Raw genomic sequence first — 21020 nt, 5'->3', positions numbered from 1 at the left:
AATAAAGGACATTCAAATCAGTAAAGAAGTCAAACTGTTGCTGTTTGCCAATGAATGATTGTATACCTAGAAAACCCTAAAGACTCATCCAAAAAGCTCCTAGATCTGATAAATTAATTCAGTAGAATTTCTGGATGCAAAATCAATGTACACAAATCAGTAGCACTGCTGAATACCAACAGTGACCAAGCTGAGAATCAAACCAAGAACTGAACCCACTTTACAGTAGCTGCAAAAAATAAAATAAAATACTTAGGAATGTACCTAACCAAGGAGGTGAAAGATCTCTACAAGGAAAAGTACAAAACAGTGCTGAAAGAAATCACAGATGACACAAAAAAAAGATGGAAACACATCCCATGCTCATGGATGGGTAAAATCAATATTGTGAAAATGACCATACTGCCAAAAGCAATAAAAAATTCAATGCAATTTCCATCAAAATACCACCATCATTCTTCACAGAACTAGAAAACAATCCTAAAATTAATATGGAACCAAAAAAGAGCCCATGTAGCGGAAGCAAGACTAAGCAAAAAGAACAAATCTGGAGGCATCACATTACCCAACTTCAAACTATATTATAAGGCTATAGTCACCAAAACAGCATAGTACTGATATTAGACCAATGGGACAGAATAGAGAACCCAGAAATAAACCCAAATACTTAACAGCCAACTGATCTTCGACAAAGCAAACAAAACATAGAGTGAGGAAAGGACACCCTATTCAACAAATGGTGCTGGGATAATTGGCAAGCCACATGTAGAAGAATGAAACTGGATCCTCATCTCTCACTTTATACAAAAATCAACTCAAGATGGATGAAAGACTTAAATCTAAGACCCAGAATCATAAAAATTCTGGAAGATAATATCAGAAAAACACTACTAGACATTGGCTTAGGCAAAGACTTTATGACCAAGAACCCAAAAGAAATTGCAACAAAAACAAAGATAAATAGATGGGACTTAGGTAAACTAAAAGGCTTCTGCACAGCAAAAGAATCAGCAGAGTAAACAGAGAACCCACAGAGCGGGAGAAAATCTTCTCAAAGTGTGCATCTGACAAAGGACTACTATCCCAAATCTACAAGGAACTCAAACAAATCAGCAAGAAAAAAAAATCCCATCAGAAAGTGGGCTAAGGACATGCATAGACAATTGACACTTGTCAAAAGAAGATATACAAATGGCCAACAAGCATATGAAAAAATGCTCAGCATCACTAATGATCAGGGAACTGCAAATCAAAACTGCAATGTGATGCCACCTTACTCCTGCAATAATGGCCATAATCAAAAAACGATAGATGTTGGTGTAAATGTGGTGAAAAGGGAACATCCCTGCATTGCTGGTGGGAACGTGAACTAGTACAACCACTATGGAAAACAGTGTGGAGATTCCTTAAAGAACTATTAGGTTGGTGCAAAAGTTACTGCAGTTTTTGCCATTAGTTTCAATTAGCAAAATCCGCAATTACTTTTGCACCAACCTAATAAAAGTAGCACTTTTGGTCCAGCAATCCCACTACCATCTACCCAGAGGGGAAAAAAAGTCATTGTACAAAAAAGATACTTGCACACACGTTTATAGCAGCACAATTTGCAATTGCAAAAATACAGAACCATCCCAGATGCCCATCAGTTAACAAGTATGTATATGTATATGCACCACATTTTCTTTATACATATATATATACACACACTCACACGTACACACACACACACACACCATGGAATACTACTTAGTCATAAAAAGGAATGGAATAATGGCATTCACAGCAACCTGGATAGAATTGGAGACTCTTATTCTAAGGACTTTGGGGACTTAGGGGAAAGGATGGGACAGGGGTGAGGGATAGAAGAGTACACATTGGGTACAGTGTACACTGCTTGGGTGACAGATACACAAAATCTCAGAAATCACCACTAAAGAACTTATCCATGTAACCAAACACCACTTGTTCCTCAAAGACCTATTGAAACAAAAAATAAAATTTAAAAAAATAAAATTTAAAAGCTCAGCAAAATCCAAGGATACACACATACACATATATATAAATGAAACCATAGATACCTCCTAATTAAACTGAAGAAAATGAAAAATTTATATTCCTTTATAGTATAAATATACACACGTGTGTGTGTGTGTGTGTGTGTGTGTGTGTATGAAACCATACCTAAACTTCAAACTATATTATAAGGCTATAGTCACCAAAACAGCATAGTACTGATATTAGACCAGTACTGATTAAACTAAAAAAATTACAAAAGCAACCAGAGGGGAAAAATGTTACGTTCAGGGAAATCATAGTAAGAATGATGACTTCCTTCTCATAAGAAATAATGGAATGAAATCATTTTCTAAAAGAAAATGGCTATTAACCTAGATTTTAATACCCAGCAAAACATTATTTGTAAATGAATCCCTACTAAAGATTTTTCAGGAAAAAACAAAATATAGTCACCAGCAGACTTAAACTACAAAATAACAGGGGGTTATGATCTCATGTGAAAGCCTGGATCTGTAAGAAGAAATAAAGATAAATATATCGGTTTAAAACAACAATACTGACAATGTATTGTGTTTATAACATATAGAAGTTAAATATAAGGCAGCAAAAGCATAAAGGGTGGTTGGATAAATGGGGTTAACAGTGTTTTAAGTTGCTTATATTATTCTTGAAGTAGAAGAAATCCTAATTCAAGGTATAGTAAAGTTGTATGTTGTAATCTCTACATTAGCCATTAAAAAATATGAAGAGATGTAGCTAAGCCATCAGAGGACATAAAATGGAAGAGTAAAACTATTTGACTATTCCAAAAGAATATAGAAAAAGAGGAAGAAAAGAACAAAAAGAAATGCAATAAGATAGCAAAATGCTAAACTTCAACAAAGCCATATGAGTAATTGCATTAAATGTAAATAGTCAAATCATTGAAAGGCAGAGATTGTTAGACTGGACAACCTAGCAGTAATATTTATTGATAGATTGATTCTTTACTCTGCTGACAGACTGCTTTTATAATTTTTTTCATTTTTATTTGTTGATAGGTCGATTTATTCTACCTATACTCTATGTTCCTGAGTTCATTCGGATATATGCAGATTTTAAAATATTTCATAATAACATCAACATTTTAACTATATTCCTACACAATAATGTTTAATGAACATAACTTTTATAATTTAGAGTATAGACAATAGTATTTTTGTTTATTTCATATGTCCCAGAAAGTAAGTATATTGTTAGGCAGGATTCTCCAGAGAAACAGAACCAGTAGGAAGACCATAGAGAGAGAAAGGTTTACTTTAAGCAATTGGCTCAAACTTTGTGGGGGCTGGCAAGACCAAAATCTACAGGCTAGGCCAACAGGAGGGAGACGTAGGAAAGAGTTGCAGTTACAGTCTGAAGGCAGCCTGTTGGCAGAATCCCCTTGCTCTCAGGTGAGTTGTCATTTTCTTAAGGCCTTCATCTGATTGGATGAGGCCCACTTAACATCATGGAGGGCAGTGTGCTTTACTCAAAGCCTGTTGATTTAAATGTTAATTCCATCCAAAACCTTCAAAGAAATATCTAGAATAATGTTTGATCAAGTATCTGGGTACCATGGCCTAGCTAAGTAGACCTATAATACTAACCATTATAGTATGCTACTTATGAGCTTTCAATTATTGTTACACCTTAATAAAAGTGAAATGAGATACAAATACAGATTTTTAAGTAAAATTTACCTAAAATAGGAAGTTATTTTGATACATTTTTTCTAAAGTTTATTCCTTTCTATATATTTTTTACTGCAAGCCTGAACAAACATGCATGATTATATTTCCAAATGATATTATTTATATATGTAATCTAAATTTAAAACTAAGATTATAACTTTGGATAATCCACTTTTTGAAATTCTAATTTTCAACACATTCTTATCCTAAAATTGAAACACTAAAATCTGTAGAGTTTTTTTTTTGTTTTTTTTCTTGGTATTGTATAAACTGTATATATAGATTTTTGCCTGGTTTGCTTTGGTTTTTATTATTTTAAAGTTCCTTTTCTCCAATTAAAATTACTTTCTATTTAGATAAGAATTTAAAAATCAGTAATCAGCCTAGGTCAATTTCATAGCAGTCAGATTACAATAGTGAGAAGACGTGTGTAAGATGTTAATTACTGAACTCTGGCATGACCACTCTCATTTGAAAGCCAGTTGCCATGCCACACTATTCTCAGTGGTTGCAGCTAGGATTGTGAGACTGTAGGGGCTGACAAAGTTGGGATTTCTCAATTTATTCTCTCTATATTTCTATATTGTTAAAATCTTACAATAGGAATATACATTACTTGAGTATTTGCCTGCATGTTGTCCCCCTTGAAGAAAAAAATTAACCCAAAACTGGTGTTACTCTATGAATGATGTCTTTCCCTCAAAATTACCTTAAAGATTTTATTACACTTAAGATGAAACTCTGTTCATTTGCTCTGTGGTAGTTCTTCAAAAAAGGATATCCATGTTTTACTAGACTCTTGTAGTCAGAAACTGTAATGTATTCATCTTTTATCACTGAGTACCAAGAATAACCACTCAAAAATATTAGTCAATTGAATGTAGGTAGTATAGTGCTTTATACTTCACTGGCTAACAATAAATGTTAAAAAAAAATTAATGAAACAAAAACTGCATGTTTCATGATTCATTTTGAAAATACTCTTGCAAAGCGATAGAAAGTGATTGTTTGTGTTGATCTCACTTAATCCTTTACCATACTTTAAGAAAAATAAGTCATATGCTTGTAGAAGAGGAACTAACATTTAAACTAGGAATTTTACTAATTGCCATTAACAGACATTGTAGTTCTCGCCTCTAGTCCTGCATATGACAGCCTTTAGCATTGTTTGAACAAACTATGTTAATATCCTAAATTATATGTTAGTTTGCTGGTGGACAGAAATTAGGAATTAAACAAGACCCACACTTGTGTTCATTTTTAACTTGAGTTAGACTTTGAACCAGTATCTTTACAGATGAGATCCCCTGTGTCACGTCCTGAAAGGGTGTTTATTACAAAGAAATGCAATAGAGAACATTGGGAACAAGAAGATAAATCCACACATGATAAAAGAATATTTCTCAAGATTAGCCATCTGTGTTATCATTTTAAAGGAGGGAATCCGGGGAGCATTTTTCTTCAGATACTCATGGTGATTGAATAAATAGAGTATGTCATAGTAGGAAGTCAGATGATCAAAGAGAAATTCAGATGGATTTATTTATTCTTTTGAGAAAATAAGACAGTGGTGATTCACTTCATAGCCCTTGTGATACTTCTTTTTAAAAACTTCATATCCTTGAATCAGAAATAAAACTTTCATGGAAGAAAAGCAGCAGAGTCCAGATAATGGTGTAATTTTTGAGCTGAGAGCAGGATATGGACACATCTTGCGCTATTGCTAGACATCACTTGAATGGGAAAAAAGGCTTAGCTAACCTTGAGTCAGTTTAGACCAACTGTTTCTGACCAAAGAATTCATGATACATCTTAAAAGGATCCTGCCTTCCGAGTGAGACTTTTTTCTTGGAAGCTGTGTGAGTCATAATAAATGTTTTTCCAACAAAATGGCATAAATATTTTCAACATAAAATGGACAGGCTTAATAACCAAATACAATGTTTTCTTTTCACAGGGATTATCAGCATAGAAAGAAAGCCTTGTAACCATCAGGTAGATACAGCACCAACGGTAAGACAATCTGTTGCTGTGTTGTTAAAAGTGTTAAGAAACTACAAAATTATACTGGTTATAGTTAACAGTGCCATTGTAGAAAACTCTTACAACCTCCCTTTTGCCAAAAGTTATATCCCTGCAAGATTTGTTCATGTTAATGTTGTTAACTTAGAAATAATTTATAGTTTTGATAATGTAATGTAAATATTTGTGCAAATTGATTTTTACCCTTCTAAAAATGAATGTTATTTTGTGCACTAGCATCATTGTTTAAAGTGAATGTTTTATAATAGTGAAAAAAGGCCATTATGCTTCATTTCTCTTACAGGTTACTTTGCTTTATTATTATAGAACTGAAGTCTTATCTTTTATCCCTCTTCTCAACAAAAGGCATTTAACAATTATAGCATCTATTCACTATATTTAAAAAGTTTTATTAATAGAAGGAAGATAATTATTAGATTTCCCTTTTAGTCTCTGAATATTTGTGTGAAACATATATTAGTTGCTAGTTTGCAATTGAAAGGCTAATAAGATGATATGGAGTACACTGTACATTCCCTAATCCTACTCTTATTTCTTATCCTTTGTATTCATAAGTCTTCCAAGTACTTCCTGTGATTCTCCATTTCCTATTGTGAGAAAGATTTGGTAATATAGGTTGAGTATCCCTTATCCAAAATGCTTGGGACCAGAAGCATTTTGGATTTTGGTCTTTTTCAAATTTTGGAACATTTGTGTTACACTTCCTGCATCCCTGAGCCAAAAATTAGAAATCCAAAATGTCCCAATGAACATTTTCTTTGAAAGTCATGTCAATGTTCATAAAGTTTCAGATTTTGGAGGATTTCATATTTCAGGTTTTTGGATTAGGGATAGTCAAACTGTACCAATTAAGAAAATAAAGATGGCCGGACACAGTGGCTCATGCCTGTAATCCCAGCACCTTGGGAGGCCAAGGCGGGCGGATCACAAGGTCAGGAGATTGAGACCATCCTGGCCGACATGGTGAAACCCTATCTCTACTAAAATACAAAAATTTATCTGGGCGTGGTGGTGCATGCCTGTAGTCCCAGCTACTCAGGAGGCTGAGGCAGGGGAATTGCTTGAATCCAGGAGGTGAAGGTTGCTGTGAGCCAAGATTGCACCACTGCACTTCAGCCTGGCATCAGAGCAAGACTCCATCTCAAAAATAAATAAATAAAGATAATATTAAAGTATTTGAATTGTGTTGATTAATATATGCCTCAATAGCAAATTGACTCTTTTTTATTTGTAATAAATCCCTATGATTGATTTAACATGTTTGATAACTTAATATGTGGGACTTCAGAAAAGACCGGTACATGAGGAATTAGCATAATCATTAAAAAGTTACTTGACTGTAGTATGTATGTTTCAGTTATCCTTTAGTAAGTGTGCTAAAAGAGTAGCCATAACATGATATAAATTTTATTCTTTAGTATTAAAAAATTAAAGAATGGCAATCAAGAAAAATTTATTATTTTAAAGTATTTGAATAATATATTCAGTCCTTTTTGATGTATTTTTCTGAGGAAGGATTGGCTGCTCTTCTCCTTCTGTGTCTCTACTACAAACTAAGGATGTTACTACCTCTCTGCCCGACAGCCCCCTGGCTTGCCAACACTTAATCTTTGCCCTTTCTCCATAACCTCTAAATAGAATCATAAGTCTGTTCATTATTGTTACCCAGTGCCCTCTGGTTCCAGACCAGGACAAGTAAAGTCTGATTTTCACAGAAATGTAATTTTACCTAATTTCCATCCTTGAACCTATATTCTCTTATTTTCTTTAAAGGGCTTAGGAGAAGAAAATGTTTAGGATAGGGAGGAAAAAAAGGAGTCTAAAAATTTATCAAAGTAGGATATTTGTAGCCCCAAATTGTGTATTCTACTGACCCAAAAAGAAGAGATACCATGATTTAAGTATCTGTTAGAGCCTGAGAAAAAAACAGAAAGGGAGTGGGCCAGGATTTTAGAATAGCTGAGGCTGGGACGCTGAGTGACTTCTCGACCCCAGACCCAACCCTCAATTCCAAGCTTACTTCTTTACCCATTTTCACACCCACGTCCCCCTTGCTCCAAGTACTGCCATGAATGACAGTTCTAGGAGAGTGGTATATGCTAGTTGCAGCCATTAAATGGGTGAGGGAAATGAGCAAATGAGAATTTATCAGACCTCTTTTCAAAGGAAAGATATGTTTCTTTTTTTTTTTTTGAGACAGAGTCTCGCTCTGTTGCCCAGGCTGGAGTGCCATGGCGCAATCTCGGCTCACTGCAATCTCCGTCTCCCGAGTTCAAGCAGTTCTCCTGCCTCAGCCTCCTAAGTAGCTGGGATTACAGGCGTCCACCACCACGCCCAGCTAATTTTTGTATTTTTAGTAGAGATGGGGTTTCACCGTGTTGGTCAGGCTGGCCTCAAACTCCTGACCTCGTGATCCGCCCATGTCGGCCTCCCAAAGTGCCGGGATTACAGGCATGAGCCACCGCACCCAGCCGATATGTTTCTTAACATTCCAAGTTGGAATTCTAAATGAAGTTTTCAGTAAATATATGGTTATGGTCAATCAAACTTGAGTTTGATTCTATAGTACTATAATACAATCCAGTGTCCCTTCAGTAAATAAAGATCAGCCTGAGAACAAAACCACCTCTGTCCCTTTGTTCCGTGTCACCTCTCACTCTCTTTTTAATTCACTTGTTTCCTTTTTGTTTTTCATTTACTACATGAACTTTGATTTTTTTGTTTGGGTTTCTTTTTTCTTTCTTACAAATAGTACCATATTTGTTTTTTTGAGATACCTTTAATAGAAAGTGAAAAAAATCTCCATATGACATGACACCTCCTCCATCAAAAAGAATCAGACCTCTATTTTTAACTGTCTATAATCACTTAATTTTTTTGGCATGCTGAGCTCTTCATTTTGTTTATACCTCAGAGTACATTTTCTAGTTGTTCTTCAAGAATTAGAAAATGGGAAGTGAATTATCTGAGTCTACATATTTTTAAATACTTGTCAATTGCCTTTAATATTAGACAGCTTGCCAAGATTTTTAATTACTTGAACTTAACCTTTTCCCCACAAAACATTGTGGAAATTGATTATCTTTGCATTCTGGCGTTTAGTATTGCAGAAGAGACATTGGACATCAGACTGCTAGTCATTGTCTTGTGTAAGGAACCTATGTGGCCTGCTCGTATATTATAGATATTGTTTTATTTTGTTTATACCTAATGTCCTAGGTCAGATTTGATGGTTAAATGTGTGGCTTTCTTTTCACTAATTTTTGTCCTGAATGATATTCATTCAGACACTGTACTATTGATAATAGAAAAAGTAAATCAGACATGAGATAATCATGATGTTAAATTATATGAAAAGACTTACATCATGCCACTTTAAGAATTAGTCCCTCTGCACCTGCTTATCGCCTATAGTAAGTTAAGTATAATATCAGCCCAGATTAATCAGAGGTTATTGTCTGAACCCTAAAAGGCAGGTGTAAAAGTTAGTTAATTGTTAAGTCAGCACAAGTTTGAGTCCTGTATTTACTTTAAATGAAGGACTTATTTGCAAATCAAAGGGAAATGGCAACTAGCATAAGGAAGTATTCCCCCAGGAACATAGTTAAAATATATCTACCTTTCAGTGTACAGTCATATGCGTGGCAAATCCCATAGCTTTTCATATTTTCTGGCAGAATTAATATACATGTAAAATACATTGAAACATGATAAGCCATACTGAATATATAATTTCTAGTGTCTTGAGGAGTATTGTTTTTGAATCTCTTCCAGTGAAAACTAATATGATAAAATTCAAATGACATCAATATGGCCTATTCGAATGAATAACTTAAATTTTTGTAAAGCTCCTACATTCTAAACTTGTAACACTAATATTAATATTTTTAGTTTTTATTCAGTGACCCTGTAACCCCTGGTAGAGAGAACAAAGCTTCTTTTAGCAAATGGATTTTGGGCAGTATATAAAATTACAGCTTGCATTTTCACAGAGGCCTACACATCTATCACAACAGGTTGAAATAAAATTCAGACTGTCTCATCAGGATTATACCAACTATGAAACACTTGCCATGTGTCTTAAGTATTCTTTTAATTATTAGAATTTAAAGCCTTCTAACCTGATTGGAAATTTAAATGTTGATTCATTATTCTTCATATTTATAAGACCAATTTTAAAAGCTATTAATTTATTCCTTCTGCAGTTACCCTTCTTCAAAGTTTTCTAAGGGCTGAATGAATTTTTGTCACATGGTATTTCATCAGTAGTAAACTTTAATATGCGTTAGACTTATTTTGTTATTCTGAAATATTTCTGAGATGTTTGTAATGCTGTTTGCCATTAACACTAAACTTACTCATAAATGTACTGATCTGAATCATATAAATTAAATTTTATCCTGAATCTCTTGGATTATATAATATCTGTACTTACTCAACAACTGTTGAGTTGTTATTGTTGTTAGATTGTTATCATTGTTTAGCCCATTCTGTAGATTCACAAAATTGCTACCTATTGCAGTATTATACTTTTGTATACTTTATACATATATTCATGTAAAATATGGCTGTTTCATATTTTAACATAATATTTGGGACAGCTTGTATGTAGATACACGTATGAGTTCAAGTGAAATGTCCTTTATTCAAAGGAAACACTTTATTTTCTACAATCTATTGCATTTTCCAAGAATTCATAGTATGTAAACTGGGGTGAATGGGCCCCTATAAAACTCATAAAATAGAACCCATGGCCAATCTCTTCCTGTAGGTAATTACAGGGTGGAGAGGGAACTGATAAACTATAAGCTTTTATAACTTGTCATAAAAGAACTTGTTTTCACTTATCAATAAAGTAGCAATTCAAAGCAGTTCTATTGAAATTCAAATATAAATGCAAAATAGGTTCTCTTTAACAACCACTTGTAGTCTTCCATAATATAACATTTTTAAGTATATGCACATCAGTTTATTTCTCCAGACATTATAAATTATGAAGCTTATGTTCATTTTTTTCCCATTAGCAAACTCCACTGGCATTTATGTTTTTCTTAGACTTTCTTTCCTCCATTTCTCTTTTGGTTTTGCTAAATTTTTCTACCTGAAAAACTCTTAAAATTCTGAAAATTTTATATTACTGGAAGATATAACAGCAGCATAAACTGAATTTTCTAAATTATCAAGAAACATGAGGTATACAATATACATAGGATAGTACCATACCAAGCACTGGTGAGGTATGGAAATACTATGGGAAAAGTAGAAATACCAAAAAAAAAAAAAAACCATAAAACATGGTTTTATAGTGTGTGTGTGTGTGTGTGTGTATATATATATATATACACACACACAATGTGTCTTTGAGTAGTTCTTGATGTCATTAGAAAAGTGACCTGTAAACAGCTAAATCCTAATATATGAAATGAATAAAAAATTCAGAGCAATAACGGAAGGGATGTCATGTTACTGAGGCAGTTTGTACCCAAATACAGGAATATGGTGTAAGGCTTTGAGTGCTGTAGGAATTCCCAGCACTGGAGTGGTTTAGGAAGGCTGTTTAGAGTTGGCAAGTGCTAAACCAGATCTTGAAAGGATGGGATTTTTAAAAGAATGCGATTTGCTAGACCAGAGTAACAGCGTGACCAAAGATTATAGAAAGACACACTGGGTACACACAGTTTATAGATGGGTAGAAAATTTGATGGCGGCAGCGTAGATGAGATAGTAGAAGATTAGACAATGTGATTTGGGCATGATTTATAAAGATCATTGAATGTTAGGTTAACAGTTAAGACTATCTGTATAAGCAATAGTAAGGTATTTGATAATGAGAATAATATGATCAAGGGAGTAATGTTTTAAAAGGATTAAAATAAAAGCAGCTCATGAAATTGCAGGTGGTGGTGATAGGAAGAAGGTAACTGAGCTGTGAAGCTACAGAAATCTACATTTGTAGTGATAAGGATTAGAATAAGGAGACTGTCGGATCAATGTGGAAATAGAGGTATGCTTATAAAAAGACTTGGAGATGAGAGCTGATGAAAGGGACTCAAAGGAAAAGTTGTAGTTCAAAAGGGAGATCCCATCGTTGGAAGGCCCAGGCCTAGGTTGTGGGAAGTCATGTATTATAATTGCGTGCAGGTTCTTCACAATGGGTATCCAAAGGCCCCATCCAGGAAGGAGGTGCAGGTCCAGTCTTTAGAAAAAGCTGAGTCAGGAACCATTCTCCTCCTACCCACCTCCTATTCCACCTATTCCACAGAGCTGTTTATCCAAAGCACAAATATGATCATGTATTTAAGATCCTGTGGTGTACCCCATCACCTGTCAGATGAAAACTTAGTTGTTTTGCATGTCATTTGAAACCCTTCTGCTACTTTTCTAAACTTACCTCCAGTTTGTCCCAGTACTCACTATGGCTGCTCTGAGCTATTTGCAGTTCCTAAATATGCCTACGGTTTCTCACATTGAGAAGCAATGTTAGAAGTAAAGAACACTGATTCCAGAACCAAATTACCTGGTGTCAAGTCCTGATTCTTTGGCTGTGTTTGTCTTTAGTCACGTTTCTTTACCTCTCTGTGCTTCAGTTTGCTCATCTGTAAATGGGAATAATACCTACTTCATGGAATGTTATGAGGAGTAAATGAGTTTATGAAAATGGGACCTCACTCGATATATTTCTGTATACCAGCTGCTGAATATTATTTAATTACAGGAGATAGCCAGATATTAAGGACAAGAACATATTTCAAGCTTGAGAAGTAAAACTAGGTCAAGAATCAAAGGGAGGACCTAAGGGTCCCAGTTAGGTCAAGGAGATCAGGAACAAGGAAACCTGATGAATGTTGCCTCCCACAGCTTGCTTGTGTCTTAGTCAATTTTCTTTCTTTTTTTTTTTGTTTTTTTGGTTTTTGTTTTATTTATGTATGTATTTGTTTATTGCATATTGTGACTCTTCCCTGGAATCAATGCAGAAGTTCAGTTACGCCAGGACAGTAGGCATGACCTGGGACTATCTGGGGCAACCCTAAATATATGATCACCTTATTCATCAGTTCTGTAAGTCATGATAGCCAAAGTGATCTTTAAGTCAGAATGGGATAACCTCCTGCTTTACACCCTCAATAACTTCTCCTTAGGTTTAGGATAAAACCCAAACCCTTTCCTAGGGCCTATAGGGCTTTGCATGATCTGCTCTCTGTCCGTCTCTTCAGCGTCATCCTGTGGTACTCACTGTTCTGAGTTTCTTGAACACAACCAACCTTTCTCCCACTCACCCAAAGACCTTCGAACATTTGGTCTCTCTGCCTCTGAATATACCCAACCTTTTGTATAATAGGCCTTTTCTTGAGATCCCAGGTAAATGTTAACTTTTCAAAAGACTTTCCTTCACCCCCATTAGTCTTTATTATTATACCTTCTCTTTTTTTCTTAGCAGTTATCCCAATTTGGAATTTTTTATTTATTTTCTTATCTGGTCTTCCTCAACTGGATGTAAGTTCCATAACAGCATGGACCATGTCCATCTTACTCACCACTACTTATAGGCCTTCAGTAGATACTGCTTAAATGAATAAATATATATATGATAAAACTAAAAGAATAAGTAAGAACAGAGGGCCGGCCTGGATGTATGTTCATATTTTGAAAGCTGGAAGAAGAGCCCTCAAAGAAGATAAATGGTAGAAAGGGAGGCAGGAGATCAGGGATAATGTAGCATCTCGGAAACCAATGCAAGTATGGAAATGGAGTGTGTTTTTATGCTATCTCTGGGAGAATAAGAACAGGGCCCAGAAAGGAAGCTGGATGGTCACACTAGGAGGCATGATGAATCAGAAGCAATTGAAGAGGCTCGTCATGAGAGGAGATGGAAAATAGGATAGCAATTAATTTAGCCCTGTGGATATGTTACTGACTTATTTCAGAAAAGAAAGCATTTTGCCAGAAGGACTGCCATGAGATAAACCTATATAGAATGTGAAATAAATATTTCTTTTTCCTTGTTCTGTGAAAGTGAAAAGTACAGTTTGGGTAATTATACAACAGTATTCCATTCAAAATAAATATTTCTCAGATGGAAGGAAAGATCCAGCAATATGAATGAGGCAGGAGAAAGATACAAACTGGGTTTTAGCATTTGACAAAGGAGTAGAGTAGGTCAGTTATGGCAAGGTCTCTTGCCAAGGGACTTACTTTTCTAATTGCTAAAATGAGGAAAGTTGAAAAAATTGATCTTAAAGTCAACTTTTGGGTCTAAAGTTCTATGAATCTTTTTCAACTGCTCTTATTGCTCAAAGACAATATATTAGAGCAGAAAAATGAAGCACATCTCTAGTGGTCATCCTTTGAATGCTCACTTACCATTTTATTCATTCTTAGGATTCAGTTAGAATTCACTTCCTTATGTTATAATGTGACAGTTAACGCCCACCACCATTTTTGTTGAAAACTTCATGCTGCTTAATAAGTGGGCATAGGTTAGTTTTTGTCGGTAGATCAGAATCTAAGTCTCTTCATTGTAGGGCCCAGTCTCTCCACCTTCATAAGCTCAGTGCTTGGTAAATAATGCTAAGAAGTGGGATGTGGGATCCAGATGTCTGCAATTTAGCCAGCAGATGGGTTGGAGAACACATGTAGTATATAGTGTGAAAGAGGGAGGGCACTGGTCAGGCTGCCTAGTGTTCTATTGAATGAACACCCAGTAATCTTTTTTCTTCATTTCATAAATTCTACTTTTTCTAATATAAGAAAAGGGGCAGGTGCGGTGGCGCATGCCTGCCAGCACTTTGAGAGACCGAGGCGGGAGGATCGCTTGAGACCAAGAGTTCAAGCCTGGCCTGGACAACATAGCAAGAACCCATCTCTTAAGAACAATTTTTTTTTAAATTAGCTAGGTGCAGTGCCACACACCTGTTGTCCCAGCCACTCTGGAGGCTGAGGCAGAAGGATCACTTGAGCCCAGGAGTTCAAGACTGCAGTGAACTACAGTTGCACCACTGCACTGCAGCCTGGGTGACATATAAATATTAAATTACTAAACTTAGTAGTGCTTTGTTGTGAACATTAATGATATAATAAAGGCTTACATGTATTGAACACTTACTGTGTTACCAGTATATAGTTCTGATATCTTTGTGTATACTTTCTTTTATTCTGCATAATTCTATTTTGTAGATACTATTATTTCCATTTTATAAATTTGAAACTGAGGCACTGAAAAGTGAAGAGAGGCTTCCCTAGGATCACACACATAGTAAATGTAGAGCCAGGAAGTTATTTTCTCTTTACTTAACATGTTACATAAAAGTCTCTGAAGTTATTGAGATTTCCATCAAGAGTTTTTCAGAGACTGTGTTATCTACTAATAATAAGGATATTGTGATGAGAGCATTGAGACATTTCTAGTCTGTATACATTTCTAGTCATTTAACTTCAGCATATGAAAAGAAAGTATCACTAGTTACTAAAGAAAGTGTACCCTTGTGGATACATTCTTTTCTGGAAAATATAAAAACTAGTTCTATGTTAAGAACGCTGTGTTCATTAATTACTCAAGTTTTGTTCTTTGCTACAAATAATTAGTATATTAGCTTTGCTCTGCATTTAGATCATTGTAGTACAAATAAGTTTCCTCTTATATAAATACAGCTCTTAAAATGTTTGAGGACATCGGTTTCATCTTGTTCTTCCCTTTTTTAGGCTATGTCCTTTTTTCTTTTTTTACTTCTCTTAGTATTGATTCCTTTCCAGTTTATTTATGTTCTTCAGAAAACTGGCATTTAGAACTAGACTTAATGTTCCAATTATAATACAAAAAAATATAGTGGTATTATTGATTTCTATTATCTGGATATTTTGTTTGTTATTGAATTGTGACCTACCATAAGTCCTTAATGTTTTAAAGATATGCTGTCAAGACAAATCTTCTCATTATTTATATATTTGTGCCTCATACTATCCTTATATCTGGAAAGAAGATGATAATAGTGTCTGCCTTATTAATATTATTCTGTTGTTTCAAGTACTAAATACTGTGTCTAACACGCAGTAATCTCTTGGCCATTAGCTATTACTATTTAACCCTAACTGCAATGTTGTCCATTTCTTTTTACTGAATTTCATAGATTCATTTTTGACTTGCTACCCTGCTTGTCAAAATTCTTTTGAATCTTTATTTTTTCAACTGTGTTAATAGCTGCCTTCCAAACTTTGTAGCATTGACAAGTTTTATAATGCCTCATACAAGTTTTCTTTATTTAAAAACATTAGAAAAATATTAAACAGTGCACAAAATCAAAATGTCAACAATTTTTTTTCCTGCAGGCAATTTAAGTTTTTATTTTTAAGTAATTTTGCATGAGGAGTGTTACTACTTAATAGTAATTTCAGTGTTTATTGTGCTTTAACAAAGCATTTACTGCATGCCTTTAAAATAAGATATAGTGGTTACTTAAAATTTTCCTTTACCAAAAGGAAAATAAAATTTGACCACTCTAAGGAAGCAGTAATATAGTCACTAGCAGGAAGCAAACCTTGAGTTAACAGGCTATGAAATGAAGGAAACAATTATTTGGAAAAGAAAAAATTTAACACACATTATTATGGAGCATTGCTTTCCATTTGGGGAGAAATTTAATCAAAGGTTATCAAACTGCTAGTACCCCGGTTTTCCTGCCTAGATGGACATCTACCATCTGCCACTACTAATGTTCCATAGATTGTTTTTTTTGCCATGATAAACATGTGAGTTCACCAAGTTTCATCTTCTTGTGATACTCTATCCTGTCATCTCAGCGTCCCCAGCAGTGAGATTAGTCTTTGACAGAGATAGCCGCACGGCAGTCACTAACACAGACACCCTTGGTATAACTACATAATTGGGTCACAGATTAGCTAGATGCATAAAGATTAAGTAAAATAAATCCCTAGAGGGGGAAAAAACCCTTCTTATTCCGTATTTTAAATCAAACTTCATAAAGTTTTCTTGTCAGCATCTCTCTGGCTGGTACTATCTTATGGCAACATGCAGACTTCTCTGGGAGCACTTTTTGGCTTCAGAGCTTATTTTACCAAATCTGAAAATAAATACTGGTTTTTAGCAGAGGAATTCCAGTTAGTCGATCTGCATTTGATTTAGAAAATATGATCACATTTATAGCTGTGGGTGTTCTACAGAAATATTTCACTACAAAACACCTTTCCTCTATCATAATTTGAAGAACTTTAGGAATTGAATAATAATTGTACCTAACATTTATTGGGCACCTACTATGCACTGTGCAAAGTAGATAATCTCACTTGAATGTCATAATAATTCTATGAGATAAATTATTATTATCATCACCATTTGCCAATGGGAAAACAGAAAAAAGATCTTCAAGCGTCTTCTAGAACCATTTAGATTTAATGTGTTAATTCATTATGATAAATGAGCCAAAAATATTAACTCTTTAAAAGCAGAATCAGTTTATGTGAATAAACCATTAAACTCTAATGTCATTCAGTGGCACAAGGCAAATTTTGTGAAAATTGAGAGCAGTTTAGGTAGTATTAACAGCAGTTGACATGTATGAAACAATGTATATTTTTAAAAGCCCTGCTACATACTATATATTATCTCATCTGATCTTTGTAATATAACTGTAACTTTCAATGGGATTAGGCAGGGAGTGTGATAATGAAGGTCAGAGACAACAGGCACCACTGGAAAGGCTGACCAGAATGGCAGCTAAAAAGAACATGATGACCTTGATTTCCTCCTTCTTAATAAATCCACCATGGAAATTATCTAAGAAGGCCAATTTCTAAAACATTTCTTGGAAAACACTCCATCAACCCACAAAGAAGTATCAAACAGATAACGATCTGAGGCTAGTGGATAGAACCTTAGTCAATTTCCTGGGAAGAGGGGCACTTCAGTTCTAATAGCTGTGGAGTGGGTTAAAGATGTGTAAGTAACAGAGTAATCTGGATGTGAGAAGGGGATCTTGGGGTTTGGTGGGAAGAAAGGGGCCCAGAAGCTGTGGTTTTTGAAGTTCACTGGCAGAGTCACCTGTGACCTTGAGAAAGGAAATTACAAACACCTGCTACACTTCAAACTAGGCTACCCACATGCCACAGACAGCTGCTTGAAGAAAAGGAGTGAAGGAATGAGGAGGTGATTATTTGTATCACCCAAGAATGAGGTGATGGGGCTGCTTCATCTCTTCCTTGAGACCTACTTGGTAAGCTCACTGTATACACTTAAGTTTCAGCTCATGTTCAAGCATGAGTGACTGTCCAGCTGATATTCTAATCTTAATTCTTTTCTTTCTCTTTTACTAGAAAAAAATCTTTATAATCCATACTTAGACTGTTACCACTTGGTAATTTAAAGAACCTAAAAATAAGCACACCTCGGCCAGGCATGGTGGCTCACGCCTGTAATCCCAGCACTTTGGGATGCCGAGGTGGGCAGATCACGAGGTCAGGAGATCGAGACCAGCCTGGCTAACACACTGAGACCCCGTCTCTACTAAAAATAAAAATAAAAAAAAAAATAGCCGGGCATGGTGGCGGGCACCTGTAGTCCCAGCTACTCGGGAGGATGAGGCAGGAGAATGACGTGAACCCAGGAGGTGGAGCTTGCAGTGAGCCGAGATCGCGCCACTGCACTCCAGCCTGGGTGACAAAGTGAGACTCCGTCTCAAAAACTAACTAAATAAATATATAAAAATAAAATAAAAATAAAAATAAGCACAGCTCAATAAAACTCCTGTCTTCCCCAGGACCTTCACTGGGCCTTTCCACTTCAATTTTCTGTCATTGGTACTACCAGCTGTTTGGTCTTATGAGCACTACTTTGGTGTAATATGTTAAGCTTAGCTAGTTCTCTTATGTCCCACAGATGTTGCTTTCTCCTTTGATTATATTTCCACAGTCTCACCTCTTTTGTCCATTTCCATGGCCAGGATCAAAGTTATCTTCTCTGACATGGAGAAATATGGTCTCCTTACGTGTATTTTTGCTTGCACTGTTGCTTTCTTCATCATAACCAACTACACTTCCTTTAACAATCATTTCCATGATGTTCTTTTTTTATATCAGCTTTATTTGTATATCATTCACATGGCATGAAATGCACCCTTTTAAAGTGTACCATTCAGTGGGTTTTAATATATTTATAGAGTTTTGCAGCCACCACCTCTATCTAATTTTAAAACATTTGTTGCCCCCCCAGAAGAAATCTCATACTCATTAGCAATGATCCTTTCCATTTCTTCACCCCCAACAACTACTAATCAACTTTCCATCTCTATGGGTTTGCCTATTCTGGATATTTTATATAAATGCACTGTGTAGCCTTTTGTGTCTGGCTTTTTTCACTTACCATAATGTTTTCAAAGTTCATCCATGTTGTGGCATGTATCAGAACTTCATTCCTTTTGATGACCAAAAATATTTTCACGTATATGGATATGCCACATTTTTTGTCCATTAATTCACTGATGGACATTTGGGTTGCTTCCATTTTTAGCTACCATGAATATTACTCTGTAAGCATTCATGTACAGGTTTTTGCGTGGACGTAAGTTTTCCGTTCTCTTGGGTATGTATCTAGGAGTAGAATTGCCGCATCATATGGTAACTCTGTTTAACCTTTTGAGGAACTGTCAAAATGTTTTCCAAAGCAACTGAACCACTTTACAATCACACCAGACATGAATGAGTGTTGCAATGTCCCCACATCCTAACTTGTTACTGATTTTGTATTATAGCTGTCCTAGTGGATGGGAAGTGACACCTCATGATTTTCATTTGCATTTCCCAATGACAATAATGTGAGCATCTTCTGAAATGAAAGTTTTATGTTTTCTTTGGAGAAATATCTAATTCAGATTCTTTGCTCATTTTCTAATTGGGGAGATTATAATTATGTTTTGTTATATAATTATGTATACTAGATTTTTTAATATACTGTGTGTGTGTGTGTGTGTGTGTGTGTGTGTGTGTGTGTGTGTGTGTGTGTGTGTGTGTGTGTGTGTGTGTGTGTGTGTGTGTGTGTGTGTGTGAATCAGAGCTTATTTCACCAAACTGAGAAATAATTTTTGGTTTTCAGAAATGGAGTTGAAGTAGGCTTGCTCTGCCTGTGGAGTAGCCGTTATTTATTCCTTTACTTTCCTAATAAACTTGCTTTCACTTTATGGATTCTCCTGTAATTCTAAAAAGAAAGAGAGAGAAGGGAAAGGAGAAAGGAAGGGAAAGAAAGAAAGAAAAGGAAAGAAAGAGAGAGAGAGAAAGAAAAAAAAGGAAAGGAAGAGAGAGGGAGGGAAGAAGGAAGAAAGGAAGGGAGGGAGGAAGGAAGGGAGGGAGGGTTTGAAGTTAACAAATCTATATTTGGTTTGGAAAATATGGTCACATAGCTATAGGTATTCTGCAGAAAACATCATTCCTTGTTAATACTCGAATAACTTAGGAATTTAGTAATAATTATACCTGACTCTTATTGAGTACTTAATATGTACCAGGCATATAGTATATAAATATACCTATATAGTATATAAAAATAAATTGTAAAATTTTGTAAAATCTATATAAATTTTTAATGTAAATATATTTATATTATTTGTAGCTAATTAAGTTATCCTGTTTATTACTGACTTGTAAGAGTTATTTGTATAGTCTGGATACACGTCTCTTATTAGATACATTCAGCCCTTCATATCTGTAGGTTCTGCATTCACGGATTCAACCAACTACAAATGGAAAACATTTGAAAAAAAAATATGAAAATAAAAATAATATAAACAAAAAATAGTATGACAACTATTTATATAGCATTTACATTGTATTAGGTATTATAAATCTGGAGATTAAAGTGTATGGGAGGATTGTGTAAGTTGTATGCAAATACTGTTTTATATAAGGGACTTGAACATCCACAGATTTTGTTATCCAAGGGGGATCCTGGAACCAGTCCTCCAAGGGTGCCGAAGGTTGACTGTATATTATTTGCAAATATTTTCTTCCATTCTTTAGGTTGTCTTTTCTCTTTCTTGATCATATCCTTTGACACACAAAATTTTTTAGATTTTGATAAAGTTTAGTTTACTTTTTTATTTTGTCACTTATACCTATGATGTTATATCTAAGAAACCATTGCCTGATCTGAAGATTGACTCTCAGATTTTCTTATGAGGGTTTTATATATTTAGCTGTTACCTTTAAGGTCTATAATCCAGTTTGACTTTACTTTTGTAGATGATGTGA

At 35.0% G+C, this 21020-nt stretch overlaps 1 protein-coding gene across 11 annotated transcripts in view; it reads left to right on the top strand.

Annotated features, from left to right (window-relative positions):
- Nucleotides 1-21020, top strand: part of AHI1 (Abelson helper integration site 1) — a 220199-nt gene that overhangs the window by 138765 nt on the left and 60414 nt on the right. For all 11 annotated transcript variants that reach the window (XR_009212506.1, XM_032159628.2, XM_032159584.2 and 8 more), the window contains one exon: nucleotides 5686-5741. Coding sequence is in view for 10 of the 11 variants with exons in the window: in XM_032159628.2 (XP_032015519.1) it covers nucleotides 5686-5741 (56 nt within the window). In the remaining variant the exon portion in view is untranslated. The remainder of the gene's footprint in view (nucleotides 1-5685; nucleotides 5742-21020) is intronic.

This window comes from Hylobates moloch, unplaced genomic scaffold (genome assembly GCF_009828535.3).
Source record: "Hylobates moloch isolate HMO894 unplaced genomic scaffold, HMol_V3 SCAFFOLD_2, whole genome shotgun sequence".
Classification (NCBI taxonomy): Eukaryota; Metazoa; Chordata; class Mammalia; order Primates; family Hylobatidae; genus Hylobates; species Hylobates moloch.
Note: the sequence above shows the minus strand (reverse complement) of the source record. Positions and strands in the feature narration are given on the sequence as shown.